The 27,075-nt window shown below is 45.8% G+C and overlaps 1 protein-coding gene across 2 annotated transcripts in view; it reads right to left on the bottom strand.

Moving 5' to 3' along the window:
- LOC141992394 (mucolipin-3-like) overlaps positions 1–27,075 on the bottom strand; it is a 75,776-nt gene that overhangs the window by 20,517 nt on the left and 28,184 nt on the right. The window contains exons 1-3 of one of the 2 annotated variants that reach the window (XM_074961412.1): positions 22,666–22,739; positions 17,169–17,328; positions 11,869–12,042 (exon numbers count right to left, since the gene is read on the bottom strand). In XM_074961412.1, coding sequence (XP_074817513.1) covers positions 11,869–12,042; positions 17,169–17,328; positions 22,666–22,715 — 384 coding nt within the window. In that variant the 5' untranslated portion in view covers positions 22,716–22,739. Of the gene's footprint in view, positions 1–11,868; positions 12,043–17,168; positions 17,329–22,665; positions 22,740–27,075 lie in introns of those variants that run through there. The other variant, XM_074961411.1, reaches the window with a different exon arrangement.

Here is a 27,075-nt window from a genome sequence, read left to right as displayed (position 1 = left end):
AGGGTAAATCACCGCTCCAGCAGGTAGTAGCAGAGAGTTTCCATGGCCCATTTTATCGCCAGACATTCCTTTTCAACAACGACGTACTTTTGTTCCCTGGGGAAGAGCTTCCGGCTGAGGTACAGGATCGGGTGTTCCTCCTCCCCTACCACCTGCGAAAGGAGGGCTCCTAGCCCTACTTCCGAGGCATCTGTTTGTAGGACAAATTCTTTCTTGAAATCTGGGGCTATGAGCACTGGATGGCAGCAAAGGGCTGTCCTTAAATCTGTGAATGCTCCTTCCGCTGCTTCAGATCATTTTACTATCTTGGGGCCCCGAGCCTTTATCAGGTCTGTCAATGGCCCTGCTCTTGTGGCAAAAAGAGGGATGAATCTCCGATAGTACCCAACTAACCCGAGAAATGCTCTGACCTGCTTTTTACGGACTGGCGGAGGCTAATCTTGTATTGCCTCCACTTTGTTCCACTGGAGTTTTACCAAGCCTCTCCCTACTACATACCCAAGGTATCTGGCCTCAGCTAGTCCTATCACGCACTTGAGAGGGTTGGCAGTGAGGCCGGCCTTCCACAGGGCGTCTAGTACTGCTTCTACTTTCCCTAGGTGCGTTTCCCAGTCAGGGCTATGGATGACTATATCTAAAATAGGCGGCGGCATACCTGGAATGGGGTTGCAGCAATTTATCCATAAGTCGTTGGAATGTTGCAGGGGCCCCATGGAGTCCGAAAGGGAGGACAGTGTATTGGAACAGGCCATCAGGTGTGGAGAGAGCAGTCTTCTCCTTGGCGTTCTTGGCCAGGGGAATTTTCCAATATCCTTTAGTCAGGTCCAGAGTGGTTAGGTATCGGGTCTTGCCTAACTGATCAACTAGCTCGTCGACACATGGTATCGGATAGGCATCAAATTGGGATACGTCATTCAACTTCCGGAAGTCGTTGCAAAACCTCAGGGTGCCGTCAGGCTTGGGTAGTAGGACAATAGGGCTGGACCACTGGTTGTGGGATTCTTCAATAACCCCAAGTTCCAACATCATCATCTTCACTTCTGTCCTAATTTCCTCTCTTTTAGCTTCCGTTATCCAGTACAGTCTTATCGTCACCCTTATTCCGGGCCTGGTGACAATATGATGTTGGACCAGTGTCGTACGGCCCGGCTGTGTACAAAACACTTCTTGTTTCCATTGGATCATATCAATGACCTCTGTTCGTTGTTCTGGGGCTAACTCGGGGGACATCCTCACCTGCTCCTGTGGGTCGTCCGTCTGAGGTGGAGCTCTCCGAATGACGAGGCACGTCTCTTGGTCATGGCAGGGCTTCAGTAAGTTTACGTGGTAGATCTGCTCTGGTCTTCGGCGGTCTGGTTGTCTGACCTTATGGTCCACTTCCCCAATGGCTTCCACTATCTCATATGGTCCATGCCAGCTGGCCAGGAGTTTGCTTTCCGCTGTCGGCACTAGCAACATCACCCGCTGTCCCGGCTGAAATTTCCGTACTTTCACTCAGCGGTTATAATATGTCCCCTGGGTCTCTTGTGCTTTTTCCAAATGTTCTCTTACTATAGGGTTTACTTGAGCTATTCGCTCTCTCATCTGTGTCACGTGTTCAAGGACATTCTTTCCTGGGGTGGGTTTGTTCTTCCCAGTCCTCCTTGGCAATACGTAATATTCCACATGGGTGGCGTCCGTATAGCTCAAAGGGAGAGAAACCAGTGGACGCCTGGGACACTTCCCGTATTGCAAACATTAGGTATGGTAGAAGGGTCTCTCAGTCTTTTCTGTCCCACGCTACCACCTTCCGGATCATACCTTTAAGTGTGCGGTTAAACCGCTCTACCAGTCCATCTGTTTGTGGATGGTAGACTGAGGTCCGTATGGCATGGATGCGGAGCAGGGTATATAAGTCCTTCATTAATTTCGACGTGAAAGGGGTTCCTTGGTCAGTCAGGATCTCCTTAGGGATGCCCACTCTGGCAAAAACCTGAAGTAGTTCTTTTGCAATTGCTTTTGATGTGGGGTTTCTTAAAGGAATGGCTTCTGGACACCGTGTGGCATAGTCAAGGATGACTAATATGTTTCGGTGGCCCCGTGCTGATCTTTCCAGTGGGCCCACTAGGTCCATGGCTATCCTTTCGAAAGGGACTTCAATAATAGGCAAAGGTACTAATGGGGCCCGCAAGTGAGGTCGGGGGCTATGCAACTGGCATTCTGGGCAGGAGGTACAATAGTGTTGGACATCTGCGCGTATTCCTGGCCAATAAAATCTTCTTAGGACTCTATCAGGTGTCTTGTCTACTCCTCGATGTCCCCCAAATAAATGACTGTGAGCTAACTCTAGTACTGCCCTGTGTGTTTTCGTGGGATTAAGAGCTGCTCTACTTCTTCCCCTCAACTTTGCACTATTTGGTAGAACAGATCATGTTTGATCACATAATAAGGCCTTGGGCCTTTGGTCTTTCCTTCCACGGGTATGCCATTTACTTCCACTACCTCCTCCCTCACATTCACATATAGTGGGTCATTGCCTTGGTCCTGCCCGAAATTCTCATGTGCGGTACCAATCTGACCTAACTCCATGGGACCTATTTCTTCTCCGCCCCTTGGGTTGCCCTTACTTGGGCTAGGAACTGCCTCCGAGTCCTCACTGGCCTGAATTGTCTCCTGGCCTCCTGAATGGGTTCGCTTACCAACAAGGGAGGCTTTCTGGCTCTCTGCTAGAATCCTGGTCCCTAGCCTTTTATCTGCCCTCTTTTCCCACCTAGACTTTCGGGGTTTCCCAGGGGATGAAAATAGCTCTGGGGCAAATTCAGCAAAAATTGAGGTGAGGCTATCTGTAGGTGCCTCCGTCTCAGCCCGGGGGTTGCTACCGTCCCCTGGCTCTACTCGGGGGGAGTGAGTTCTCAAACCCGGGGAAGTCCCTACCAATTAAGACCAGGTAGGGGAGCCTAGGGACCACTCCTGCAGCTACCCTGGTAGTGTTTCCCTGGATCTCAATCCATACTGGGATTGTGGGTCGGAAATTTACGGTGCCATGAACGCATGTTACCCCTGTAGTTTTGGCCCGGGTTAGTTGGTCTTGCCCCACCAACTTCCCCGAGACCAGGGTGACAGCACTCCCGGAATCTCCTAATGCTAGGGTAGCAATACCATTTCATCTTTACTGACCCTGTATACCTATGTGAGGTCATTGCGACCCCTACCAGGCCGATTAGGCCACACTCGTAACACCGACTCCTTATCCCGGTTGCCGCCCTCTGCCTGGGGCTATTTGGTCGGCCGCCCCAGCCCTCTCTTCCCAAACCCCCAGGTCCCTTCTTGGCCTTGGGCCATTCCTCAGTGTCTTTCCTCCCAGTTATGGTTTTTCTGTAGTTCTTGACAATCTGGGGCCTTGGGTTTTGGGCTGTCTTCCTGGTTTGCCGTGTCTCACCCCCGGGGTCTGGAACCGTTCACGGGCTGCCAGCTGTCTTTCCATGAGGGAGACCAACTCATCGTAGGTAGAGGGGTCATTCTGGCCAACCCAAGCCTGAAGGCCTGGTAGTAGCCCCTTCATATCCTGGTCCAGTACCAGGAGCTCCATCATTTTTTCAGAGCTGAGGGCCTCAGGGTGCAGCCATTTCTGGATCAGGTCATACAATTACGATCAGGGTGTCTTGTCCTCTGTACACTGCCATTCATGAAACCTCTGGGCTCGTAACACCGTGGTTAGTCCGGATCTGGCCAGGATCTCTGCCTTCAGCTGGGGGTAATCCTTCGCAGTCTCTGCAGCCATATCGTAGTAGACCTTCTGGGCCTATCCACACAGGAATGGGACGAGGATACCAGACCACGGATCTCTGGGCCAGGCTGCTCTCTCAAATGCCAGGAGGTATGCCTCTACATCATCCTTCCGTGTCATTTTCCGCAGGCAGTGGCTGGCCCGTATAGTCCAGGTTTCCTCACAATTGTGGTTCCGCTCCATAAGGGCCTTCATCTGGTTTGCCAGCTCCTGTAGCAGAGCTCAGTCCTGGGCAGCCTGATTCATCAACAGCCAATTAGTCTTCTGCTGCACCAGAGTCGCTTCCTGTTGGGCGGTTGCTTGGATTCGGGTAGCCTCCTGCTGGGCCACAGTGGCTTGTATTAGAGCCTTGACCACGTCGTCCATCTTGGGGATGGGATGGTTTTGGTTAACCCTGGTTTAAGTCCCCAGTGCGGAGATCCCACCCGACCACGTGTGGCAAGTTGCCAGTATGAATATGATGGGTCCCGCGCTTCCTCTTCTTGGTTAGGGGGGTGGGGGGGGGTGTTCAGGGCGCAGTTTCCTGCCCCTGAACTAGGGTATCTACTGTCCCACTAGTAACCCAGAGAAGGGTAGTGGAGAGGGAGGGACCCGGGCCCACCTTCTACTCCGGGTCCCAACCCAGGGGCCCTAGGGATAGTGGTAAACCACTTGAACTAGTGCTTCCTTCCCTGGGCTACTTCCCTCTCCTGCTCTTCAGCTTGTGGGGCTTCCTGCCCTCTCTCTCTGCACAAGCCGGGTGTCTCTTTACCTAGGATCTTGGTCTTCTAGCCAGCCATGGAACTTCTCCAAACTCTCCTCTGCTCCAACGCCTTCAAACTGCTCTCTGCTCCAACTCCTTCCCCTGGCTGATTGAAGCAGGGGGTTTTTATCAGGTGACTAGCTTCAGGTGCTCTAATTGGCTTCAGGTGCTTTTAATTAATCTATAGAAACCTTTCTTCCCTCTACAGGGAATAAGGCTTCTCCTCATCCTGGGACTTACATCACTCTCCTGCTGCCTTCTGGCCATGCTGTATCAAAAGGGTATATTCAAATTATCTGCCCTCTAACATTGATAGAGATATGCACAGCTGTTTGCTCCTCCAGTGTTAATTACTTACTCTGGGTTAAATAATATGCAAAAGTGATTTTATTAAATATAAAAAGTAGGATTTAAGTGGTTCCAAGTAATAATAGACAGAACAGAGTAAGTTACCAAGCAAAATAAAACAAAAACACGCAAGTCTAAGCTTAATACATTAAGAAACTGATTAGAGAAAATCTCAAACCTCAGAGATGTTTCAATAAGCTTCTTTCATAGACTAGACTCCTTTCTAGTCTGGGCCCAATCCTATCCCCAGTACAATTCTTGTTCCAGCGCAGGTGGTAGCTAGGGGATTTCTCATGACTGCAGCTCCTTTGTTCAGTTCCACCCCCTTACATAGCTTAGGCACAAGGTGGGAATCTTGTCTCTCTGGGTCCCCAACCCTCCTTCTAAATGGAAAAGTACCAGGTTTAAGATGGATTCCAGTACCAGGTGACATGGTCACATGTCCTGGGAGATCCCAAGCCTTCATTCTTCCTGGCCTGACTCACAGGAAGGCTTGCAAGTAAATAGAGTAATTTACAACCAGTTCTCCTAGTTGACGGGAGCCATCAAGATTCCAAACCACCATTAATGGCCCACACTTTGCATAATTACAATAAGACCTCAGAGTTATATTTCATATTTCTAGTCTCAGATACAAGAATGATACATTTATACAAATAGGATGAACACACTCAATAGATTATAAGCTTTGTAATGATACCTTACAAGAGACTTTCTGCATGAAGCATATTCCAGTTACATTATATTCACACTCATTAGCATATTTGTCACAGACATGTCAAAGGTCACACAGGTAGTTAGTAACAGGGCCAGTCACAGCTGTACTCCAGCCGTAGGAATTATGATACCTACAGACAGATTTCACGATTATGACAGAAAGGGGCCATGACCAGGACACACTGCAGTGAAGGGTCAAAGTGAAGGAGCTGCGGAACGCCAACCACAAGGCAAACTGCCATTCTGGTGCTGTGCCCACGAGCTGCTGGTTCTGCAAAGAACTGGACATGATACTCAGTGGTGACCCCAATTCCACTGTGAAGACCACTGTGGATACTTCGGTGGCTCGCGTGCCAGTTGAGAGTAGATTGAGCCAGGAGGAGGAAATCTCGAATAAGGATGTGGAGGGGGACCCAGAGGCAGAGGATGACTGAGAGGTCAGAGATGCAAGCAGCCAAGAGCTCTTTTCTACCCCAGAGGAGGCTAACCAGTCACAGCTGTTGGATCTTGGTGAAGCGCAAACAGGAGAGGAGGCCCCTGGTAAGTGAATTTGATTTTGGGAATTGCTGAGGTGAGTTGTTGGGGGCAGGAGGGTTGCAGAAAGCAGACTTGTGTCTGTATGATGCAAGTACCACCACATGCCTAGTCTGAGCAACGGAACAGGCTGTTGATTGACTCCCTCACTTCACGGGAAGCTGCCTCAGAGATCTCCACAAAACTCTCATGGAGATACTGGGCAATCTGCTGCCACAGACTCTTTGGCAGAGCTGCTTTGTTTCTTGCCCCATTAACGGGTAACTTTCCCACGCCACTGTGTGGTCACAGGGGGGGAGAGAAGAACCATTGCTGCACACAGGCAAGCCACATATGGGCCAGGGCAGAAGCCGCAGTCTTGGAGAAGACTCTCCCTTGATTCCCTGCTCACCTTCAGCAGCGAGATATCTTCCATAATGATCACATTCTATGGAAAATGTGGAGACAGGAATGATTATCAGGCCTCCCCTACAGTGCTGGCTCTCCCCAAGAGCCACACGCAGTGTGGACAGTACAGTCCAGGAACACAGATTTACCCTGCCCCTGTGGCTATTCACCATTTTGGGGGTCTTGTGGGTCATGTGTGCTTGCCTGGGGTAAGCCAGTTAGCGACAGGTACGCGAGTACTGGCTGTGTTTTAAATCACCGAATCAGTGGTCTGTGCATTGCAAACAATATTGCTTCTGTAAAATATTGCATTTAAACTTCACATAGCTGACCTTGGGAGCACAGCCTCCCTCTTTGTTATCGCCAGCTGAACGGCTGCGCAGAATTAGAAAGCAGCCAAGAAGAACTGAAGAGGACTTTCTGCGTGATGTCATGATGCACTCTGCGGCCGAGACACAGTAACTGAAAGAGTGGCAGGACAGCGAGAAGGACCGAAAGGAGAATGCAGCGCGCCAGAATGAAGCCACGGAGCAGCTCTTAAGAGTTATGAAGCACCAAGTGGACACGCTCCAGGCGATACTTGCACTGCAAACCAAGCAGCTCCGCACCCACTGTCCCCTGCAGCCGCTGTTGCAAAACTTTCCCATGCTCCCCCCCAGACACCGCCAACACACTCTTATCAACCTCCTGGCTCCAGTCTGTAGCCACATCATTCCATTCCTCCCCCATCAGTCCAGTACTGCGGATTCTCAGTACCCACTGCACTCAACACCCATTTCTCTGCAGTTTGGCCCTGCTGACGTACAGTACCTGCTGCATTGTACTCCAAAGGAGAAGGTTGGATATGATCCCTGAACATACACAAATCTTTAGCCATCCTAGGACCCCTCCTCCTCCTGGGACCTTCCCTTATCCCCCTCAGTGCTGATGTGGTTTTTTTGTTTGACTCTCTCCTCTGGTTGTTGTTTTTTAATAAAACAGTTGTGTTGCTTTAAAAATCACTCTTTATTCTATTAATTGAAAGCCAGCAGAGCCCTGCAAAGCAACAGACGGTTATGTTAAACCTTCATATTGCATCGTCTGCACCAATCACAATCACCTCCTAGCACTACAAGCACTGCACTTCAGCACATAGCAACAAATATTAGTGGCTTTCAACTTCAAATTGCTGCCTCAAGGCATCCCTGATCCTTATGCCCCCCCACCCCAATAGCCCTGGTCTCTGGCTGTTCAAACTCAGCCTCCAGGTGCTGAACCTCAGCGGTCCAGCCCTGAGTGAAGCTTTTACCCTTCCCTTCACAAATATTATGGAGCATACAGCACACGGCTATAAGCATTGGAATATTGTCATTGGCCAGGTCCAGCTTCCCACAGAGGTAGCACCGGCAGGCCTTTAAACGGGCAAATGCACACTCAATCGTCATTCTGCACTTGCTCAGCCTGTTGTTGAACCACTCCTTGCTGCGGTCAAGTTGCCTCATGTATGGCTTCATAAGTCATGGCATTAAGGGGCAGGCGGGATCTCCCAGGATCACAATGGGTATTTCGACTTCCTCTATGATCTTCTGGTCCAAGAAGCTTTCTGAACAGGCCAGTGTTCCGAAAGATGCATATGTCATGCACCTTTCCAGACCAGCCTGCGTTAATGTCTGTGAAAAGCCCACAAATGATCCACAAGCACCTGGAGAACCATTGAGAAATACCGCTTCTGATTAACGTACTCAGTGGCTAGGTGGTCTGGTGCCAGAATCAGAATATTGGTGCCATCTATCGCCCCTCCGCAGTTAGGGAACCCCATTTGTGCGAAGCCATCCACAATGTTACACATGTTGCCCAGAGTCACGGTCTTTTGGAGCAGGATGCGATTAATGGCCCTGCAGACTTCCATCAACATGAGTCCAACAGTCGACTTTCCCACTCCGAACTGGTTAGCAACCAATCGGTAGCAGTCTGGAGTAGCCAGCTTCCACAGTCCAATTGCCACACGCTTCTCCAACAGCAGGGCAGCTCTCATTCTCATGTCCTTGCACCACGGGGTTGGGGCGAGCTCATCACACAGTCCCAGGAATGTGGCTTTCCTCATCCGAAAGTTCTGCAGCCACTGCTCATCATCCCAGACATGCAACATGATGTGATCCCACCACTCAGTGCTTGTTTTCCAAGTCCAAAAGCAGCGTTGCACTGTGGTCAGCACCTCCGTGAATGCCACAGACAGACAATCTCGTGTCGTAGCTACTATGCGTGGCGAGTTCAACATCGCACTCCTCTTGACTTTGTACAGTAGTATAAGGAATAACTCCACTGCCACTTGTGACGTGTTGCTCAGAGCGAGCAGCATACTGGTCAACAGTTCGGGATCCTTTCCTGCAGACCGAAGAGTGCAGTACACTCTTTGTGTACTCTTTGCAGTACACAAACCATTGAAAGATGGTGCCAAATGCAGGCGGACACAGGGATTGCTGGGATGCGAAGCAATGCATCATGGGGCATTGGGACAGGACCCAGGATGCCCCATGACCCCCTCTGTCTTCCCACAACTCTTAGTGGCAGAAGAGGAAGAGATACTCTGTGGGATAGCTGCCCAGAGTGCACCGCTGCGAATACCACTGCAAGTGCGAACACACTATTGTGCAGGCACCTGATGAAGGGAAACTGCTGTTGTGGGTTCACAGTACCACTCTGAGCAGCGCTGTAACTCCCGGCACTGTAACTCTGCCAGCGTAGACATACCCTTAGATTTCAGCCTACTTCTGACAACACCCCAGACACATCCCAACCTGGTGTTAGAACAATTAGTATCACAGAGGGTCCAAGTCTCCTAGTTGCCATGGACAACATTCCTCACAGGTTATCATGGAACACTGCTGACACACTTGGAAGGTCTAGTGTCAGCTGCAGCACAAATCAGTCCTCAAATGGTTGTTATGGACAACTGCATATTTACATGCAGAGCTCTCCTTTAAAGGTGCTCCACAAGGCTCTTTCAATCCTGCTGTTCAATGTCTATTAAAGCCACCAGAAGAGATGATGGACCCAAACCCATTAACAAGCCAACACTACTCAGCTCCGCATCTTCTTTATGGCAAATGCAGACAGAACCATTTGCCAACAGTCCCAGTACCCACGTGAGAACAATGTGTGGATTAAAAGTAGATGAATGAAGGTAAGTCTAGGTAACAAAACCAAGTTAGTGGAAGAGAAAAATATGGAGAAATTAATCAACACCATTCCTTCGATAGATGGAGACGTAATCAGTTCTCCAACTGACAAGATGCTATGCAAATTAGGGGTCCTCTGAACTCCTCACTGTACCTGGATACCATCTCTAGCAGTGGTTTCCCCACGTGCACACTCTCCTAAAGTTGACTATCCTCCTTATGGATGAATTACCCAGCCATGCTGATCCATGAGTTCATCACCTACAGACTGGATCACCAGAACAGGAAGTTAAAGCAAGGTCCCTAAAAAAATTTCCAGCATGTTGAGAAGGAGCTGTTTGCAGCACTCTGCGTTGCTTTGTAGGCAAACATATCATCTTGATACTCTATGAAACCACGCTTGTTACATTTGATAATGGGACATCTTTTTGACATAAATTTCCCCATAATAAAAATAATACCCAGATTAGACAGAAAATGTAAGAAAATCAGCAGAGAGGGTATGTTCTGTCTAATACTTATTTGCAGAAATGGGGAGAGAACCAATGATCTAGTACCTGTAGTTTGGTTTTTTGCAAAAAAAAAAAAAAAAAAAAAAATTCAGATATCATGGGGATTGTCCATTACACATTTAGTCTTCCACAATTATGCAAGACTTAAATTAGTACTTTTCAACCATAGGAAGGCTGCATTCTGTTGCCTTAATTTTCAGAAAGTGCTGAGCACAACCTCTGGGAAGAAAAAAAAAAATAGCCAAGCCAAGCCAAGCTCTTTTAAGGTCTCAGTTTGGGTGCCCACAAATCACTAACCTCTTTTTTGATAATCTCAGCCATAGATATGTGCCAAACAAGTTAAAGCCTGAAAACCTGCAAAGCCCTAACAAACCTAAGCTACATTGACTGGAAAAAGCTCCTCTATAAAGGTCTACATTTACAGAATATAGACGTCATACAAAGAGACCTTTATATCTGATGCCTGTATTGCATACTTGACTCCTGCTCGATGATATAAATCTATCCTTTCACTAGTCTTCTAGCTGGGGCTTCAAATCTGCCTTAGTGCCTACAAAAGAAGGAAGAAAGGAAGGAAGTAGTAAACCAGGAAGGAAAGATAAAAAGCAAAGAAATAACAGACTAAAAGTAAAAGAGCAGCACAACTGAAGAAAATTCTCAAGGAGAACTAAGAGACGAGACATGTACAAGTCAGCCACCATTTTACACAACAGGCCAGATCCTCTGTCTCTTTCTGCCTACTTCGGCAGAAACAGTGGATTGGCTCTGCAGAGGATTTCCCAGAGTTCGTGGGGGTTGCTAGAAGGCAAAGAACCCTGAAGTGGGGGCATGGCCAAAGGAGAAGGGGTATGGCCTTTGCATTCCACCACTTCCTGACTGATGTAATGGCTGCATGGGGACCATTACCAGTCTGCAAAATGCTGAACAGTCCTAAAGCTGCTCTAAATTGAGCCTCAACTGGACAAGTGCCCATAGGTCTCCGAACTGGGAAATCTCAAGTAAGGGTGACTTAAAGCCCCATACTTCTGAACTGTACTGGACCAAGAAGAGACCAGGACCCTCATGTGATTTAAAAACCATCAAGAAAGGACTTCAATTTTTTATTTTCTACAGGAGCATAACCTTTTGTTTTCCCATCATTTTCTATTTTATGTGCATGTTAACACGATCTGTTTTTTTATTTTAAAATTTTTTAAACAATTATTTAAGGGAGTTGTTTATCATATTATCCAAATTCATTTTAAAATACCATACTACACTTAAGGCTGTGTCCTGATATTCCTGGAAGAACTGCATTCCCATGTTGAGACTTCTGGCAACAATGCTACAAAGCTGTGATTCACTATAATTGTAAGCATGAATTTTTGGAATGTATCTATATTCAGGTCCATTTCTACTTAAAGTAAAACCCAAATCATCTGCCACAGCAAATTTGGAAATAAATAATCTAATATTAACAAATTCAGTGTTTATGTTGTGGCTAATAGTCAAAAAATGAAGATTAAGCATATACACGAAAATAAATACTGAGTGAAACTTAACTTTGACTGTTTATTTTAATCAGATGATGACCAGTTAGGACATTTGCAATCTGAATGAAACTAACCAGAACAGAAAATGGAAACGGAGCAACATCTTATTGGCTGTGACTTTTAAGCAGTACTCATGCTGTTTATAATACATAGAAACACACAAAACACTTACCTGATTAATAGCAAAAAAAATGCTGTCATAAACATCCTGCTGTGTGTATACACTGCAACTATAATCATCTTCATCAACTCCTGAGTAGCCTTTCAGAAACAGATGCTTAAAGGCAATAGTGTTCTCCTCTTTGAAGGAAACCACCAGCTGGTTACTCAAACCAAAAAGAATAAGCTAAAACAAATTAAAGATTCAAGTCAGAATACAATGCCATCATTAACATACTAATGATAGTAACAGCGATTAACATCTTCAAGTTATAATCAGCACAAATTGGAAAGTAAGAAGTTTCTGTATTGTGTCAGTACCAGACCCCTTAAAAAAAAAAAAAAAAAAGCAAGTTAACAGTACAATTAGGGCTGTTGCGTGATTAAAAAAAACTGTGCAATTAATCGCACTGTTAAACAATAATTGAATAGCATTTATTTACATATTTTTGGATTTTTCTACATTTTCAAATATATTGATTTCAATAACAACACAGAATACAAAGTGTACAGTGCTCACTTTATATTTATTTTTGATTACAAGTATTCGCACTGTAAAAAAATGGATTTTTCAATGCACTACTGTACTTGTATGAGGTGAAATGTCTTTGTCATGAAAGTTGACCTTACAAATGTATAATTATGTACCAAAAAAACTGCATTAAAAAATAAAACAATGTAAAATCCTAGAGCCTGCAAGTCCACTCAGTCCTACTTCTTGTTCAGCCAATCGCTCAGACAAACAAGTTTATCTACATTATCTCCTGCAAATGTAAAGAAGAGGTCAGCATTATTTCCTGTAAATGTAAAAAGACTTACTTGTCTTAGCGATTGGCTGAACAAGAAGTAGGACTGAGTGGACATGTAGGCTCTGAAGTTTTACATGGTTTTGTTTTTGAGTGCAGTTATGTAACAACAACAACAACAACCACCACCTACATTTGTAAGTTGCACTTTCATGACAAAGATTGCACTACAGTACTTGTATGAGGTGAATTGAAAAATACTATTTCTTTTGTTTATCATTTTTACAGTGCAATAATAATTTGTAATAAAAAAGTATATACACTTTGATTTCAATTACTACACAGAATACAATATATATGAAAAATGTAGAAAAACATCCAAATAAATTTCTATTGGCATTCTATTGTTTAACAGTGCGATTAATCACGATTAATTTTTTTGATTTATCATGTGAGTTAACTGCTATTAATTGAGAGCCCTAATTACAATACAAGATCACAAAAGAATAGTAAAGGTTCTCTTTTGCCAAAGCCTGGAAAACAAAAATCTCACTTAGCATAAGCTGATGCAAGCTGAAAACAAGGGAATGAAAAATACCGTTTACTTCAGTGACAGGCATGCCATGAAATACCAAAAAACTCTTACTACTTTATTTTGGAGCTTAGCCACTTAGTGCATAATCATCATCAATTACAGCCCAGGAGATGCATTTTCACTTCTTTTAACTACGTGCACAGTAATTTTATTCATAGTGCAAGTGTTTGAAACTATTTGAATCAGCAAAGCTACGTTTTCTGTGGAAAATCCAAAACCAATTCATTCACCTCATGGCCTCTCTGAGTAGGAGAAAAGTCATTCAAATCTGAGAAATCACTCTGAATTTGAAGAGCTTTGATGATTAAAAGTACAGTTATAGTGAACCAAGTTGACTACAAACAACATAACGTGGTTTCAAGTTTATCACACAAACACTTCCTTATGAAGTCTACTCAGTTTTTTTTAAACTCACCCTGAGATCGGAATGTCAAACTGTGTTCTTTCTGTCACTTACATCACCAGTAATAAGGTTTCTGTAATTAGAATTTAGCTGACAGTTTTGTTGATGATGCAGGAGACAGAATAGAATCCAGTCCACTAACCCAGAGCAATGCAGAGCCTTTACAGATAACAGTATTTTTAAAAAATTGTTTTAGTCTGTAATGTAAGAAGATAAGAATCTGAATACACATGGGGAAAGACCTATTGATCAAAAACTTACTATTTTTACTGAGCCAGTTTCCTATCACCACACTTTAACCCCCTTTTTAAAAATAATTTTCATAAGAAAAATGTAAGTGGTTTACTCCACATATATTTTGGTATGAAAGAAGAACAGTGTAAGGTAATTGGAATCTCACAGTGGAAGAGCAGAAAAAGGAGAGAGCAAAGGAAGGAACCCAGAGCTTGAAAAATAAACTCTCTTACTTGTTAGTGGCAAATATGAAGTGTTTGGACTCATCTGTTTCTGCATAATCTAACCTTTCACTGAAGAAAAAAAGAGTACTAGCCTAGCCTGAAGACAGAACTGCATTAAGGAGGCTGTCTTCCTGAGTCTGCAGACAGCTCTAGTTTGTCTGCGCCGAGCACTGCACCAGAATGAAACAAAAACTATTCAGAACCCCATGGGCACCACTGAAAGTGACAAAAATGAAGTTAATTTCATAAAGGTGCTCCTTGGGGAAGCTATAATTAGCAGCAGAAGCAGGTGCTGAAGTTGTTCATAAAGATTTATGTAGACTAGCAGAGATTCCCCATAAGTCAAAGGAAAATACATAAATGGACCCTCTGAACAGAGATCCCAAGTGATAGGAATCCTAGCACTCTCCCCAAACCCAACAGCAGGGGTATAAGGGACCCAGTGTCCCACCAGAGCATTGTCTCTTCCTCCCTCCCTAGTTTTAATCTCAACCTCTGATGAAAAATTATACATGGCCTAGCCAAAGAACTAAACCTTTTAAAGGTCAGCAAGAAACCAACCAAACGAGGGAGGAGAGAGAGAGTGTGTGCAATGAAATCCCCACTAAAAGGTAAGCAAGCCCCTATTCTTGTTCCTAGCATTAACAGTATATGAAATCTGAATTGCTGTCTGAGAGCCTCTCTTTAAATATAAAAATAAAATCTATTTATTTTTTCTCCAGTGAGTACTTTCTGGTCTCTCCTAGATGGTAACTAGTTAGCTCTGGGCTAAATGAGTACACAAAGCAATGCTATTCACAGTGAACTATTTATGTAATGTGGCAGGTTGCAGCCAGGATGACCGGAACAGGGATTCCAGGTCATCGGTGCCTGGTTATATCCACACAGCCTTTAGAACAAGTGTTGAATTCTGGCCAAAAAGTTTGCAAGGTTCTTCAGGGGATTTAGCAATTCTACTTAAATGTTCTTTGGATTGCAAAGCTGTTAACTTAAGTTCTATGAATGAATTCATGGCAATGTTTAGCTAATATCAGTGAATTAGAGCCTTTCCCCGGAGTACTGCAAGAAAAAGAAAAAGGCGGTCAGTCTTGATTTGGAAAGCATGTGGAATCCTTAGGGGGCCCTAACACAACTTTGCACTAAAATATACTTCTGCAATCCAGCAGAGAAAGGACAAATTACCTTCACCTTACCATACGGAAGAACCCACTCCAATTAACAGGTTTAACGTACTGAAACTCAGTGGTTTCTCATCAGAGTCAGACAGCTAGTGACAGGGACAATCCTGTAAGAATAAGCATGAAGTACACCAAAGTCACCCCTAAGGAGCTTGGCCTCATTCCAAAACACAAGGATGGTCATTAGGACCTGCCCATATGCCTGCTACAAGTGTGCAAGACTGCCCCTTTTAAGTAGCAATGCACTTCCCTTCAGTGATTCTGTTGCTTCCTCACCCTGGCTACCCAATCAGCTGCTGAAGATGGACCAGTAGTGACAGCCACTTTCAGCGGTGCAGTGAAGTAAGGTGCTAAAAAAAATGCAGGTACCTGAATTGGCTGGTGGCATCAGAAAGCAAAGCAGCACTGCATCTCTTCTGCCCCAGGAGTCAGGCTCAACACAGAGACCAAGCAGAGGAGAGACTGGGACAGCAAGCATGGCAATCCAGAAGTTTAATCGCCAGCACAGGCACTAATGCTTGTGGGTTAGGATACACTTTGAGTGGTGGTGAAGGATATGGGATGGGTTAGGATGGGCTTTGAAGTGGTGTGTTGCCTCATTCCACTCATGATTAAGCCCCTGTGTATAAGAGCTAGACGGTAGTGTGATAACCTGTGTCTCCCTGACCTGGACAATGGGAAAAGGCTTTCACTAACAGCTCAGTAGAATCAAGCAAGACAATATTACCTCTTAGCTTGTGAGAATATTCTGAAAGAAACCCTGATGGAATTGGTATCCTCATGACTGTGCCCATACTAGTCTTCCCCACTCCACCTCTCCCAAAGCAGTCCTGTTCCACAATTGCTAGTGGAGCTTTGCTGCTGTTGAGGAGCACTAGTGTACACAGGACTTCAGTTACCAGTGTCATCTGAGCCAGTCTTGTCTAGACAGCATAGTAGTTAGAATGCCAACCATTGCCTGGAGCTCGGTCTACGTTAGTGCTTCCTCTGCTGCTACTCCTGCACTGATGTTCGCAATGCTGGAGATTTATATTAAAAGGAAAAAAAAAAGAAAGGCTGAGATCACCCTTTCTGGCTTGATGGGGGTCTGGAGGATATTAGCCAGAGGTAATATCTGAAGGTATTGCTTGATTCCAGCAGGTCTGTTAATTTCAGACATTGACCCATGCAGCTCAGTGTATATTTCAGGGCTATATATGTAATGCCACTTTGTTAAATCTCACACTTGAGATTCCTATGTTTTAGAGATCAAAACAAATTGCTGATTTGACTCTGTATCCAAATTAATGCACCCTCGTTAATCCATCACTTGGGGAGAGAAAGTGGCTCAGGATTTTAACTGCCTAGTCAACAATCTGCTCTTGCCAATTAGAAGAGCATTTGCAAATACAAACCAAACATTCAGAGTTGCGGGTTACATTAATAATGCAGGCTCTGCAGTTGCTGGACTGGAACTCTGGTAACAATACCAATACATTGGCCTCAGGGTATGGGGGCGTTACGTGCAGTGATGAGCAGAAGGCACAAAGAGCATTGGCAGTGCTGTGGCATAAAGCCAAACAATTCAAAACCATATGATCCATAATGAGGCGCTTGATTTAGGGGAAAAAATTGTTTTGAAATAAATGTCTTTGGCAGTATCTGACCTTCTATTTCACTGTTAACCCCTCACTGAAATTGCTCCAGTTAGCACCAAGGTGGTGACCAAAGAACATTTAGGAGTTTAGTTTATATTATCGTTTCCTGCCACCACATCCACTCCTATTCCTTTAAGAGTGTTCTTTCCTCACCTCTGATCTTGATTTTTTTTCCAGGAAGGAAGTTTAGATAGTTAAAGAGTAACCAATGGAAGCAACACTCCAAGACATTGATTTTCTGCTCCACCTACATGCGTTATTTTTTGTAAGAACATAAAAAAATATATATTTATTACCTGTGTGGTAACCATAACTATCTTTAGTATCTGCAAACCCAGTTTCCAAGGGATTTGACGTCTGGCTCTGTATTTTTCACATGGGTTCATGAAGTAAAACTTCAAATCCTCCTTTAAAGCATCCTCTTCTAGATCTGAATCTGGTTGAGCCATCATACGTCTGCCATAAATAATATGTTAATTAGAAACCCACAGAATGTCTTGGCAGAAACTTTACATATATTACAGATTCATCTCACAGGTCTCTGTTTGACTTAGATGTTTGTACAAACTGGAATGAAGTTTTTAATAGTAAAATGGAAGAGACATTGTCCTATTACAGTGTAGTTACCAATCCTATTTCATCACACTACGCTATCCCAACTGCACATCTCAACACAGCATTTAAATGACTATTCTCCAAAATACCTACCTCCACCCAATGAAATGAGTTTCTATTCACTATAAAGATTAGTAAATGGTTTTTAAAAAATTTCATTAAATCTAAACATTTTGAAGTATTTTGTTTACATAAACCACAATCTTCCTTTAACCTTTAAAGCCCTACAGAAAAGTACTCAGAGACCAAAGGTCTAGGCTTTGAAGCACACAGACAAAGCAGCGTGGGAACCTGCACTTTCACTTCCTGTGCATAAGTATATTTTTAGTTTACAGGCCCATCAGTTGGGCACTTTTTACAAGCACTAAATTCACTGTTGTCAAGGTTCCTTCCCCACTCTGAACTCTAGGGTACAGATGTGGGGATCTGCATGAAAACCTCCTAAGCTTACTTTTACCAGCTTAGGTCAAAACTTCCCCAAGGTACAAACTATTTTACCCTTTGCCCTTGGACTTTCGCTGCCACCACCAAACGTTTAACCGGTTACTGGGAAAGAGTTGTTTGGAAACGTCTTTCCCCCCAAAATCCTCCCAACCCTTGCACCCCACTTCCTGGGGAAGGTTTGGTAAAAATCCTCACCAATTTTCACAGGTGACCACAGACCCGAACCCTTGGATCTTAAGAACAATGAAAAAGCATTCAGTTTCTGAAAAGAAGAATTTTAATAGAAGTAAAAAGAATCACCTCTGTAAAATCAGGATGGTAAATACCTTACAGGGTAATTAGATTCAAAACATAGAGAATCCCTCTAGGCAAAACCTTAAGTTACAAAAAGACACACAGACACGAATATCCATTCCTTTCAGCACAGCTTATTTCCTCAGCCATTTAAAGAAATAAGAATCTAACGCATATCTAGCTAGATTGCTTACTAAGTTCTAAGACTCCATTCCTGTTCTGTCCCCGGCAAAAGCATCACCCAGACAGACACAGACCCTTTGTTTCCCCCCCTCTCCCCCAGCTTTGAAAGTATCTTGTCTCCTCATTGGTCATTGTGGTCAGGTACCAGCGAGGTTATCCTAGCTTCTTAACCCTTTACAGGTGAAAGGGTTTTTCCTCTGTCCAGGAGGGATTTTAAAGGCATTTACCCTTCCCTTTATATTTATGACAACTGTAAAAACCAAACATGTCCAAACACACCAAAACATCATGTTTTAAGTATAAACAAACAAGATGTATACATTATTTGGTATCATATTTAGTAGCACCTTCAATTTACTTGTAGAAACTGATAGAGTGGAAAAAAATGAGATTTTTCTTTCCCCTTCTCTTCTCACACTTCCTCACCTTTATTTCAAATGCAGCAAGTGCTGACTTCCTGTTCAAGTCTTAAAGATCTGGGCTCAACTTGTACATTTTTTTTCTAATTAAAGACAATTTCATTTGTAAATACAAAAAAGTAACATGTTCTCTTGCTCCCATTAGACTTTCAGGAAAATATTTCCAATATCCAAAATTATATATTCGGATAGCAGTTTCCCAGTCTTGGTTGACACTTGAAAAATACATATTTAACATTTTCAAACATGCATTCATATCTGATCTTTGTTTGACCTGGTCTATATGCAATGTATAGTGTACTTACAGTTCTGAATTCTATAACGTACTGTATGTTGCATGAAGTATACGCCCACAAAACTTATGTGATTTCCAGAACCAACCCTCTTCTCAAAAAGCAAGAGAGTGTATAAGTAATTTTCAAGACTAGAAGAGCAGTACAGTACCACTCCCAGGTAAGCAAGTAAAAACAGATCTTATCACTGAAGCCCAAAGGTTAGGTTTATTACACAGTGTCTGCTTTTATGGTTCAATTAAAAAAAAAAAAAAAAGGAGGGGGAGGGGGAGGGGGAAAGGGAAAGGAGTTCAGTCCAGTAGAATTACAAAGATGCTAATAGAGCTTCAGAAAAATCAGGGGCGGGGGGAGGGAATCAGAAAAACTAATTTTAAAAAATTTCCCTAAGAAAAACAAGGCACCAAGCTGGGCTAGTTTTAACCATGTTAGAAAAGTGGTTAAAGGGATATCAACATGAAGACACACATTTTTGCCTGAAAAATGTATACCTAGTGTAGTTACCAGCAACACTTAAAGATTGCTTTTAGATATCATAATTAGCACACAAAAAATGTGTTTTTTCAGTTTGCATCCTTTGGGCATTTGACAGCACTCTGTGTCTAGTCAGATACTGAAAAGAGCTTTATAAACATCAACAAGGTTTTTTTAAATGAATATTTCTTTAAAACATCAGGACCTACTATTTGGAGAGAGGTTCTTTTTGTTTTACGTTCACCCGTCTAAAAAAAAAGCAAGTGCACTTCCACTCTTTTGTAGTCCTTTCCAGCCAACAACCCTTAGCCCTAATTGCCAAAGATTTTTACTTATACCATCAACTTCCCTGATCAATTGTCTGCATTTTCTAATTGCTGGTTTGTAAGGTTAAGGAAAATAACAAGGAACTCTTTGAAACATATGAAGCCTATAAAACATATGAAATCCTATCAGTGGCACTGGTCCAATACTAGATAAAGATGGTAACATTGTCTATCATGAGGAAGAAAAGGCAGACATACTCAATACACATTTCTATTCTGTATTTTGAAAGAAGCAGGATGAAGTATTCATATTTTACAGTGTTAGTGAAATACTTACTAAGGAGGATGTTACACAGCAGCTGTTATAATTACATATTTTTAAACATTCAGCATTAAAAGAATTGGTCAAGGAGCTAATCTCATACCAATATTAGCTATGAGAACAAAGGCAAAATATTGGAAAGACAGATACAGAATGCAATTAATAAAGAATTACATAATTTTTTTAAGATCACAAATTTGGTTGATAAAAGGTAGCCAGGTTGACATAACAGATTTCTGTAAGGCATTTGACTTAGTCCTGCATGATGATTAATTAAAAAAAAAAAAATTAGCACTACGCAAATATCAGTGAAGAGGGTGCTTCTAGTGGGGTTCCAGAGGGATCCCTATTCTTGACCAAATATTATCCAATATCTTTATCAATTATTTTGGCGACAACACTAAATCATTGCTGGTGAAGTCTGTATATGACACAAAACTTGATAGAGTAGTAAACAATGATGGGGACAGCTCAGATACATAGATTGGCCTCAATCCCTTGCTAAGGTGGTCTCATTTGAGCAACGTGCATTTTAATACAGCCAAAATCAAGGCCATATAGATTGAAAGAGATTTTGCCCAAAGTCTCACAGGTAATTCTGTCCCAGTCAGGAATAAAACGCATGTCTCCTCTTTTCTAATCTTATGCTTCAACAGGACTGTCCTCTTGTTATGAAATACTGCCATGCTAAGAAGGTCTGTGCTTAATGACTTTAACTAACACATACACCAATCTACACTAACACATTCATCAATCTAGCACAAATGGATTTGTCTACATTACAAAATTTTATCATGTTCAAACACAATTATGAAGAATTTAGAAAAGCTTACAGGATGATAACGATAATAATAGTGATAATACCTAGCTCTTATATACACTGTTCATCAGTAGATCTCAAAGCGCTACCCAGAGAAATTGACATACATAGAGGTGAAGTGTCCATGACTGACAGGTTAGCATAGCTCAGGGTAAATCATGTTCAGTGTCAGCTAACTGTAATTAAATGCAGCCAGTCACTATTTGCCCTGATCTATGAAGACAGCTCAGTCATAGTCACTGTTGTATCAAATAATTCAAGTTTTCTCAGTAGTGTTTGAACATAACATGTTACAGGGTAGACGAGGTCAGTGTGGACAGAGCTCTTGCAGCATCAACTGTGGCAGTCTGAGACCACCTTTTGGCAGGATTCAAGCATGGTTTTCAGAAACAATTGTAATAGGGTCTGTACTGGTGTTGCATAAACACAAGGAATATTCCAACTTTTTTTTTTTATGTTAACTGGAAATTTTAAAGACAGTGTGACAAATCCTAAGGAGGATGGGGCCTAAGCTTCCTGCAATCTTAATTTCTGCAGTACAAAACAGAAGCGCTTTGAGATATACTGTTGCTCTTTAATTAATTAGTTTGCTTTATTCCTCTCTCACAGTACATTTGCTTCTAAAACCAGTGGTTTCCGCCAACCCGCAAATAAGTGTTAACACAGCACTGGCTGGTCTCCTCAGCCCCACATGAGAAGCTACTTTGAGCTGAATACAATACAGCAATACAGCCCTGGGTGAGGGGCATGGGGTGAGCATGGATGGATGCAGTATGTGGAAGGAAACAGACCCAATGGGCAGAGCTGCTCTAGTAGCAGCTGGGTGAAAGCTTTTGTTGCTGTTCAGGTGCAATTCCTAGAGCATTAAAAGCCCTTTGCATTGCCCCTAACTTTCTGTCTCCTCCACCTCAGCAAATTTCAAATGCCTTGGGCTGCCCAGAGAAATGTAAGAGCATCTAACCAATTCCAGAAGAACCTTGCCATCTGATAGCGAGGGCTTGATTCTGATCTCCCTGACACAGTTCTTATGCTGGTTCCAACTCCACAGACTTCAGTGGAATTACTCCTGCCTTATATCAGTGCAAGTGAGAGAAAACTCAGACCCAGAGTCCTTCAAAGTGTCAAGTAAGATATATCCACCACCAGCACCCAAAAAAATCCACTTTAAAAGAATTAATTTCCTTACCCCTATTATTAGCAATACTTTCCGTTCTAAAAGCTGCACAAGTTTTAAGGAGCATTTAAAAGTCTCGTTTCTCCTTTTTTCGGTTTCATTTACTAGTTGCATCATGCTCAGCCGGGGACAGCAAAGCTTAGGACATTGCAAGGGACCCTCCTGCCCACGCCCAGGGGAGCAGCGTTATGATCAACAACAACCGCCCGCTCAGGTTTGCTCCCCGAGTGCCAGGCACTGGTGGGGGGGAATTTTGAAACCCAAACCTCCGAACTCTCACTGATGTAAAAGTCAAGTCAACCAGCTTGGGCAGCTTCAGTGGGAAGAGCGATGGGAAGGCTCCCCGAGGGCCCCTCAGCAACAGCCATGGGGGGGTGACAGGTCCCCAGCCCTCTGAAGAACTGGGGTGTTTCCTAGCTCGCGCCAGTTACCCTGACCCCCCGTGGCCACCGACACGCCACGCTCCCAAGCGGCCCCCAGCCGCCCGCTCACCTGGTCACCAGCGTCCGGCCCCTGGCCAAGTACCCCACCGACAGGTCCATGGCGCACGCCGGCCGCGGGGCCCCGCCGCGCCCACTGCTGCCCGGGGCGGCGCGCTGGCAGCGGGGCGCGGGACCCATGCAGCCGGGCGGGCGGGAAGCGGGCGAGCCGGGGCAGCCGAGCGAAGCCACCGCAGCCGGATCCGCGGTCACGTGGCGCCCCGGGCGAGCCCGGAACAGAGGATAGCGGGGCGGAGGCGCCCGGCGCCGGCAGCCCTGGGCATTGGAAGGGCAGCCGGCGGCGTCGGGGCTGCGGAGCCGGAGCGTCCCCCTAGCCTGGCTGCGGCGCTAACGCCCGCCCCTCCCCGCGGCAAGGCCGGGCGCGCCTTGGTTTTAAAGCAGGAGCCTGGAGCTGGGACTCGCAGCGCGCTGCAGGGTTGGGACGCGGCTGCCGTGGTTTCCCACGTGCTGCTCGCTTGCCCCTCAGACCTGCTGCCTGCCTGGGCCTTGGTTTCCGATCCCCCAGGTCGCCTTCCCCAGCCCTGCACCTTAAACAGGCGCAAATCCGCGCTGGTCTTCACAAGCACCACAGTCAGTCAGAGCTACCAGGGCTTGCTTGGCTCGGCTGCAACAGGTAGGACCCGGCGTGTTCCAGTCCCGCTAGCCCGGGGCCGCCAACTTGCCAGTCACATCATTGCCACGTGGCAAGCATGGGCCCAGCAGCCAAGCCAAGTAGGTGCCCTGGGACAGCACCGGGAGTAACCACACCTCCAACCAACTCTCCTGCTACAGCCTACACAGAGCGATTGGATTAGCGATCGGGAACTCAGGCTGCAGCTGGAGCCCGGCTCTGTCTGCAGGGGCAGCGCTCGCTGGCTACGGTCATGTCTTCACTAGCAAACGGTGCAGCTGCACTGCTGTAGCACTTCTCTGTAGACCGTCCTTACAGCAGTGGGAGGGGTTCTGCTGTAGGGTGACCAGATGTCCCGATTTTATAGGGACAGTCATGATATTTGGGGCTTTTTCTTATATAGGCGCCAGTTAACCCCCACCCCGTCCCGATTTTTCACACTTACTAGCTGGTCACTCTATTCTGCTGTCACAGTAGTTAATCCACCTCCCCAAGAGGTCATAGCTACATTGAGGTTAGAATTTTTCTGTTGACCTAGCATTGTCGTGACCAAATATTTCTCTGAGGAGTGTGGATTTTTCACCCTCCTGAGTGACGTAGCTGGGTCAGCCTAGGGTGGCCAACTCTTCCAGATTGGCTGGGAGTCTACAGGAATTGGCATTGATCTCCCAGTGACTATTGAAAGCAATCTAGGAGATTTTAATAGGCCGCTAAAAGTCAAGTCGGCAGCACAGCAGGGCTAAGGCAGACTCCCTACCTGCCCTGCCTTTGCATGGCTCTCAGAAGTGGCCGGCATATGCAGCTCCGAGGCGCAGGGGTGGCTAGGGGATCTCCGCGCACTTCCCCTGCCATGAGCACCAACTCCGCAGCTCCCATTGGCCAGGAAGCAGAGCAGCAGGGGTGGTGCCTGCAAGCAGGGATGTAACCCACAAACCTCCTGGGTGTGGTGTTCTATCCCATCTAGTGGCACTAAGACCAGTTAAAGCAGGGGAGGGCAAACTATGGCTGTCAGGGCTTTGTCTGGCCCACAGGATTGCCAGCTCCGTTGCACAGCGGGGCCAAAGCAAGCTCCCTGCCTGCCCTGGCCCCAGCCCCGGCCCCGCGCCGCTCTGCTCCTGGAAGTGGCCGGCAACGCATCCCTGGGGAAAGGGGTGGTCTGAGGGCTCCATGCACTGCCCTTGCCTGCAGGCACCGCCCCCTTCAACTCACTTTGGCCAATGGGAGCTTCGGGGGTGGTACCCACAGACGAGGGCAGCATGTGGCAGAACTGCTTGCCCCACCCTACCGTACCCCACCTCCAGGAGCCACTGCCAGATATGCTGGCCACTTCCGGGAGCAGTGTGGGGCCAGGGCAGTGGGGCTCAGTCTTCGGCTTCAGCCCTGCTGACCCCATTAAAATGGGATTGTGACCCACTTTGGGGTCCTGACCCATAGTTTGAGAACTGCTGATCTACAGCCTAAGTTAAGAGCCACATGGCTTTTAGCTCATGCAGTAGAGGCTCATGCACTAAGCTCCAGAGACCACAGGTTCAATCGCGCTCACCAATGACTGGGATCTGTTGGTGTTACAATTGGGAGCTCATCTGGGATTTCAACTGGGAAGTCTCTGAAGCTCGGGACGCACTTCCTCCGCTAGGGGAAGTATGTAACCCACGCACTTCCTAGGTGTGGTGTTCTGTCCCATCTAGTGGCACTGAGACCACTTAGAGAGATTAATGAGTTTGCTATACAACCTTAGCTAAGAGCCATACAGGCTCATACACTAAACTCCAGAGGCCCCAGGTTCGATCCCATCTGCCAACAGGACGACCGGGGTCTGTCGGCATTACAGGGGCAGCACACGAAGCCACTTGGCTGCCCCTGAGCCTAGGAGCCAGAGGGACATGCCGGTTGCTTCTGGGAGCCGCCCAAGGTAAGTGCTGCCTGGTTGGAGCCTGCACCTCAGCCCCCTGTCTGAGCCCCCTCCCGGAACCCACATCCCTGCCCTCCAACCCCCAGTCCTCCTGCACCCAAACTCCCTCACAGAGCCCGTACCCTGAACCCCCTCCTGCACTCCAAACCCTTCATTTCTGGCCCCACCCTGGAGCCCTCACCCCTCCCATACCCCATCCCTTGCCCCATCCTGGTAAAAGTGAGTGAGTGTGGGGGAGAGCAAGCAATGGAAGGAGTGGGGTTGGGGCAGGGACAGGGTAAGGGTGTTCGGGTTTGTATGATTAGAAAGTTGGCAACCCAAGGTCAATCTAACTTTTTAGTGTTGAGCTGGGCTAACTAGCTCCAGTTTAAAGCCCCACTTACTTTGAGCTAGAAATTTGTGTGTGGCTAGGAGTCAGGTTTCTGGGAAAACCATGAGCTAATACTTCAATAAAGACAAATAGCTGGACTGCGAGCTCTTTGGGGCATCAGCCATGTTTTGTTCTGTGTTGGTGTAGTGCAGGGGTGGGCAAACTTTTTGGCCTGAGGGCCACATCTGGGTATGGAAATTGTATGGCAGGCCATGAATGCTCATGAGGTTGGGGTGTGGGAGGGGGTGAGGGCTCTGGCTGGGAGTGCGGGGCCAGAAATGAGTTCAGGGTGTGGGCAGGGGTTCCAGGCTGGGGCAGTGGGGGATGGTGACCTCTGGCTGGGGGGTGCAGGCTCTGGGGTGGGGCTGTGGTGGAGGGGTTTGGAGTCCAGGCTGGGACTGAGGGGTTTGGAGAGTGGGAGGGGGATCAGGGCTGTGGCAGGCTCAGGGATACAGGCTCCAGATGGAGCTTACCTCATGCAGCTCTCAGAAGCAGTGGCATATCCCCCCCTCTGGCTCCTACTCGGAGGCACAGCCAGGTGGCTCTGTGTGCTGCCCTGTCCAGAGGTGCAGCCCCTGCAGCTCCCATTGGCCACAATTCCTGGCCAATGGGAGCTATGGGGGCAGGGGTGCGGAGGGGACATGCCACTGCTTCTGGAAGCTGTCTGGAGGGGCTCCTGACCCTGCTCCCTGGCAGGAGCGGGGCAAGCCCCAGACCCCGCTCTCCAGTGGGAGCTTGAGGGCTGGACGCAGCCCGTAGTTTGCCCACCCTTGGTGTAGTGCCTAGCACTGGGGGGTGCTTATCCCTGAATAGAGGTCCCAGACTCTACTATGTCTAAATAAAGGTTGTATTAAAACAGGACCTTGAGGAGTCCTGTTAACTAACAGCGTTGCAGTCAGTGGAAAGGGTGATATGTCATCATGAATGTTGGCAGGTAGTTGTGGATAACTCTGTGGTTCCATTATCATTTTGTTGATATATTAAACCCAACTGTTGTGCTTATTTAATATATTTATTAACAGGATTCTAACTCTGGTCTAATCCCTCTTCTGCCATGATCTAAATGTTTAGCCACAGCAAGCTCAAAGTCTGATAGTTTTCTCTAGTATGGAAGCTCATTTTTGAGCTATTTCCTCTATTAGATTGAATGTATAATGGCTCATGGTTTAAACCAATAAGAACAACAGGACCCCAGTTTCTGGAACCTGGTTTGACTTTCTTATTGACAGTTGTGAATTCCAAGGCCAACTCGTGGTTATACTAAAGAGAAAATTCACAGATTAAAAAAACATTCTACGATTTAAATTTGTCAGATTAAAGCAGGATTTAGGCAGATGCTACATGTTGTTTCCAAAAAACAAAACATGCAGGTATCGTCAAGCTTAGTTTTAGCTGCCAGAAGAGCTCTTTCTGGTTGAGACTGGTACAATTAAAATACTCAGAGTATTGTTCCCCTTGACTTCAAAGTCCCCAGTGCTTTCAGTGGGAGAAGTTCAGGCTCAAGTTTTTT

This window comes from Natator depressus, chromosome 8 (genome assembly GCF_965152275.1).
Source record: "Natator depressus isolate rNatDep1 chromosome 8, rNatDep2.hap1, whole genome shotgun sequence".
In the NCBI taxonomy this organism is placed as follows: domain Eukaryota; kingdom Metazoa; phylum Chordata; order Testudines; family Cheloniidae; genus Natator; species Natator depressus.
Note: the sequence above shows the minus strand (reverse complement) of the source record. Positions and strands in the feature narration are given on the sequence as shown.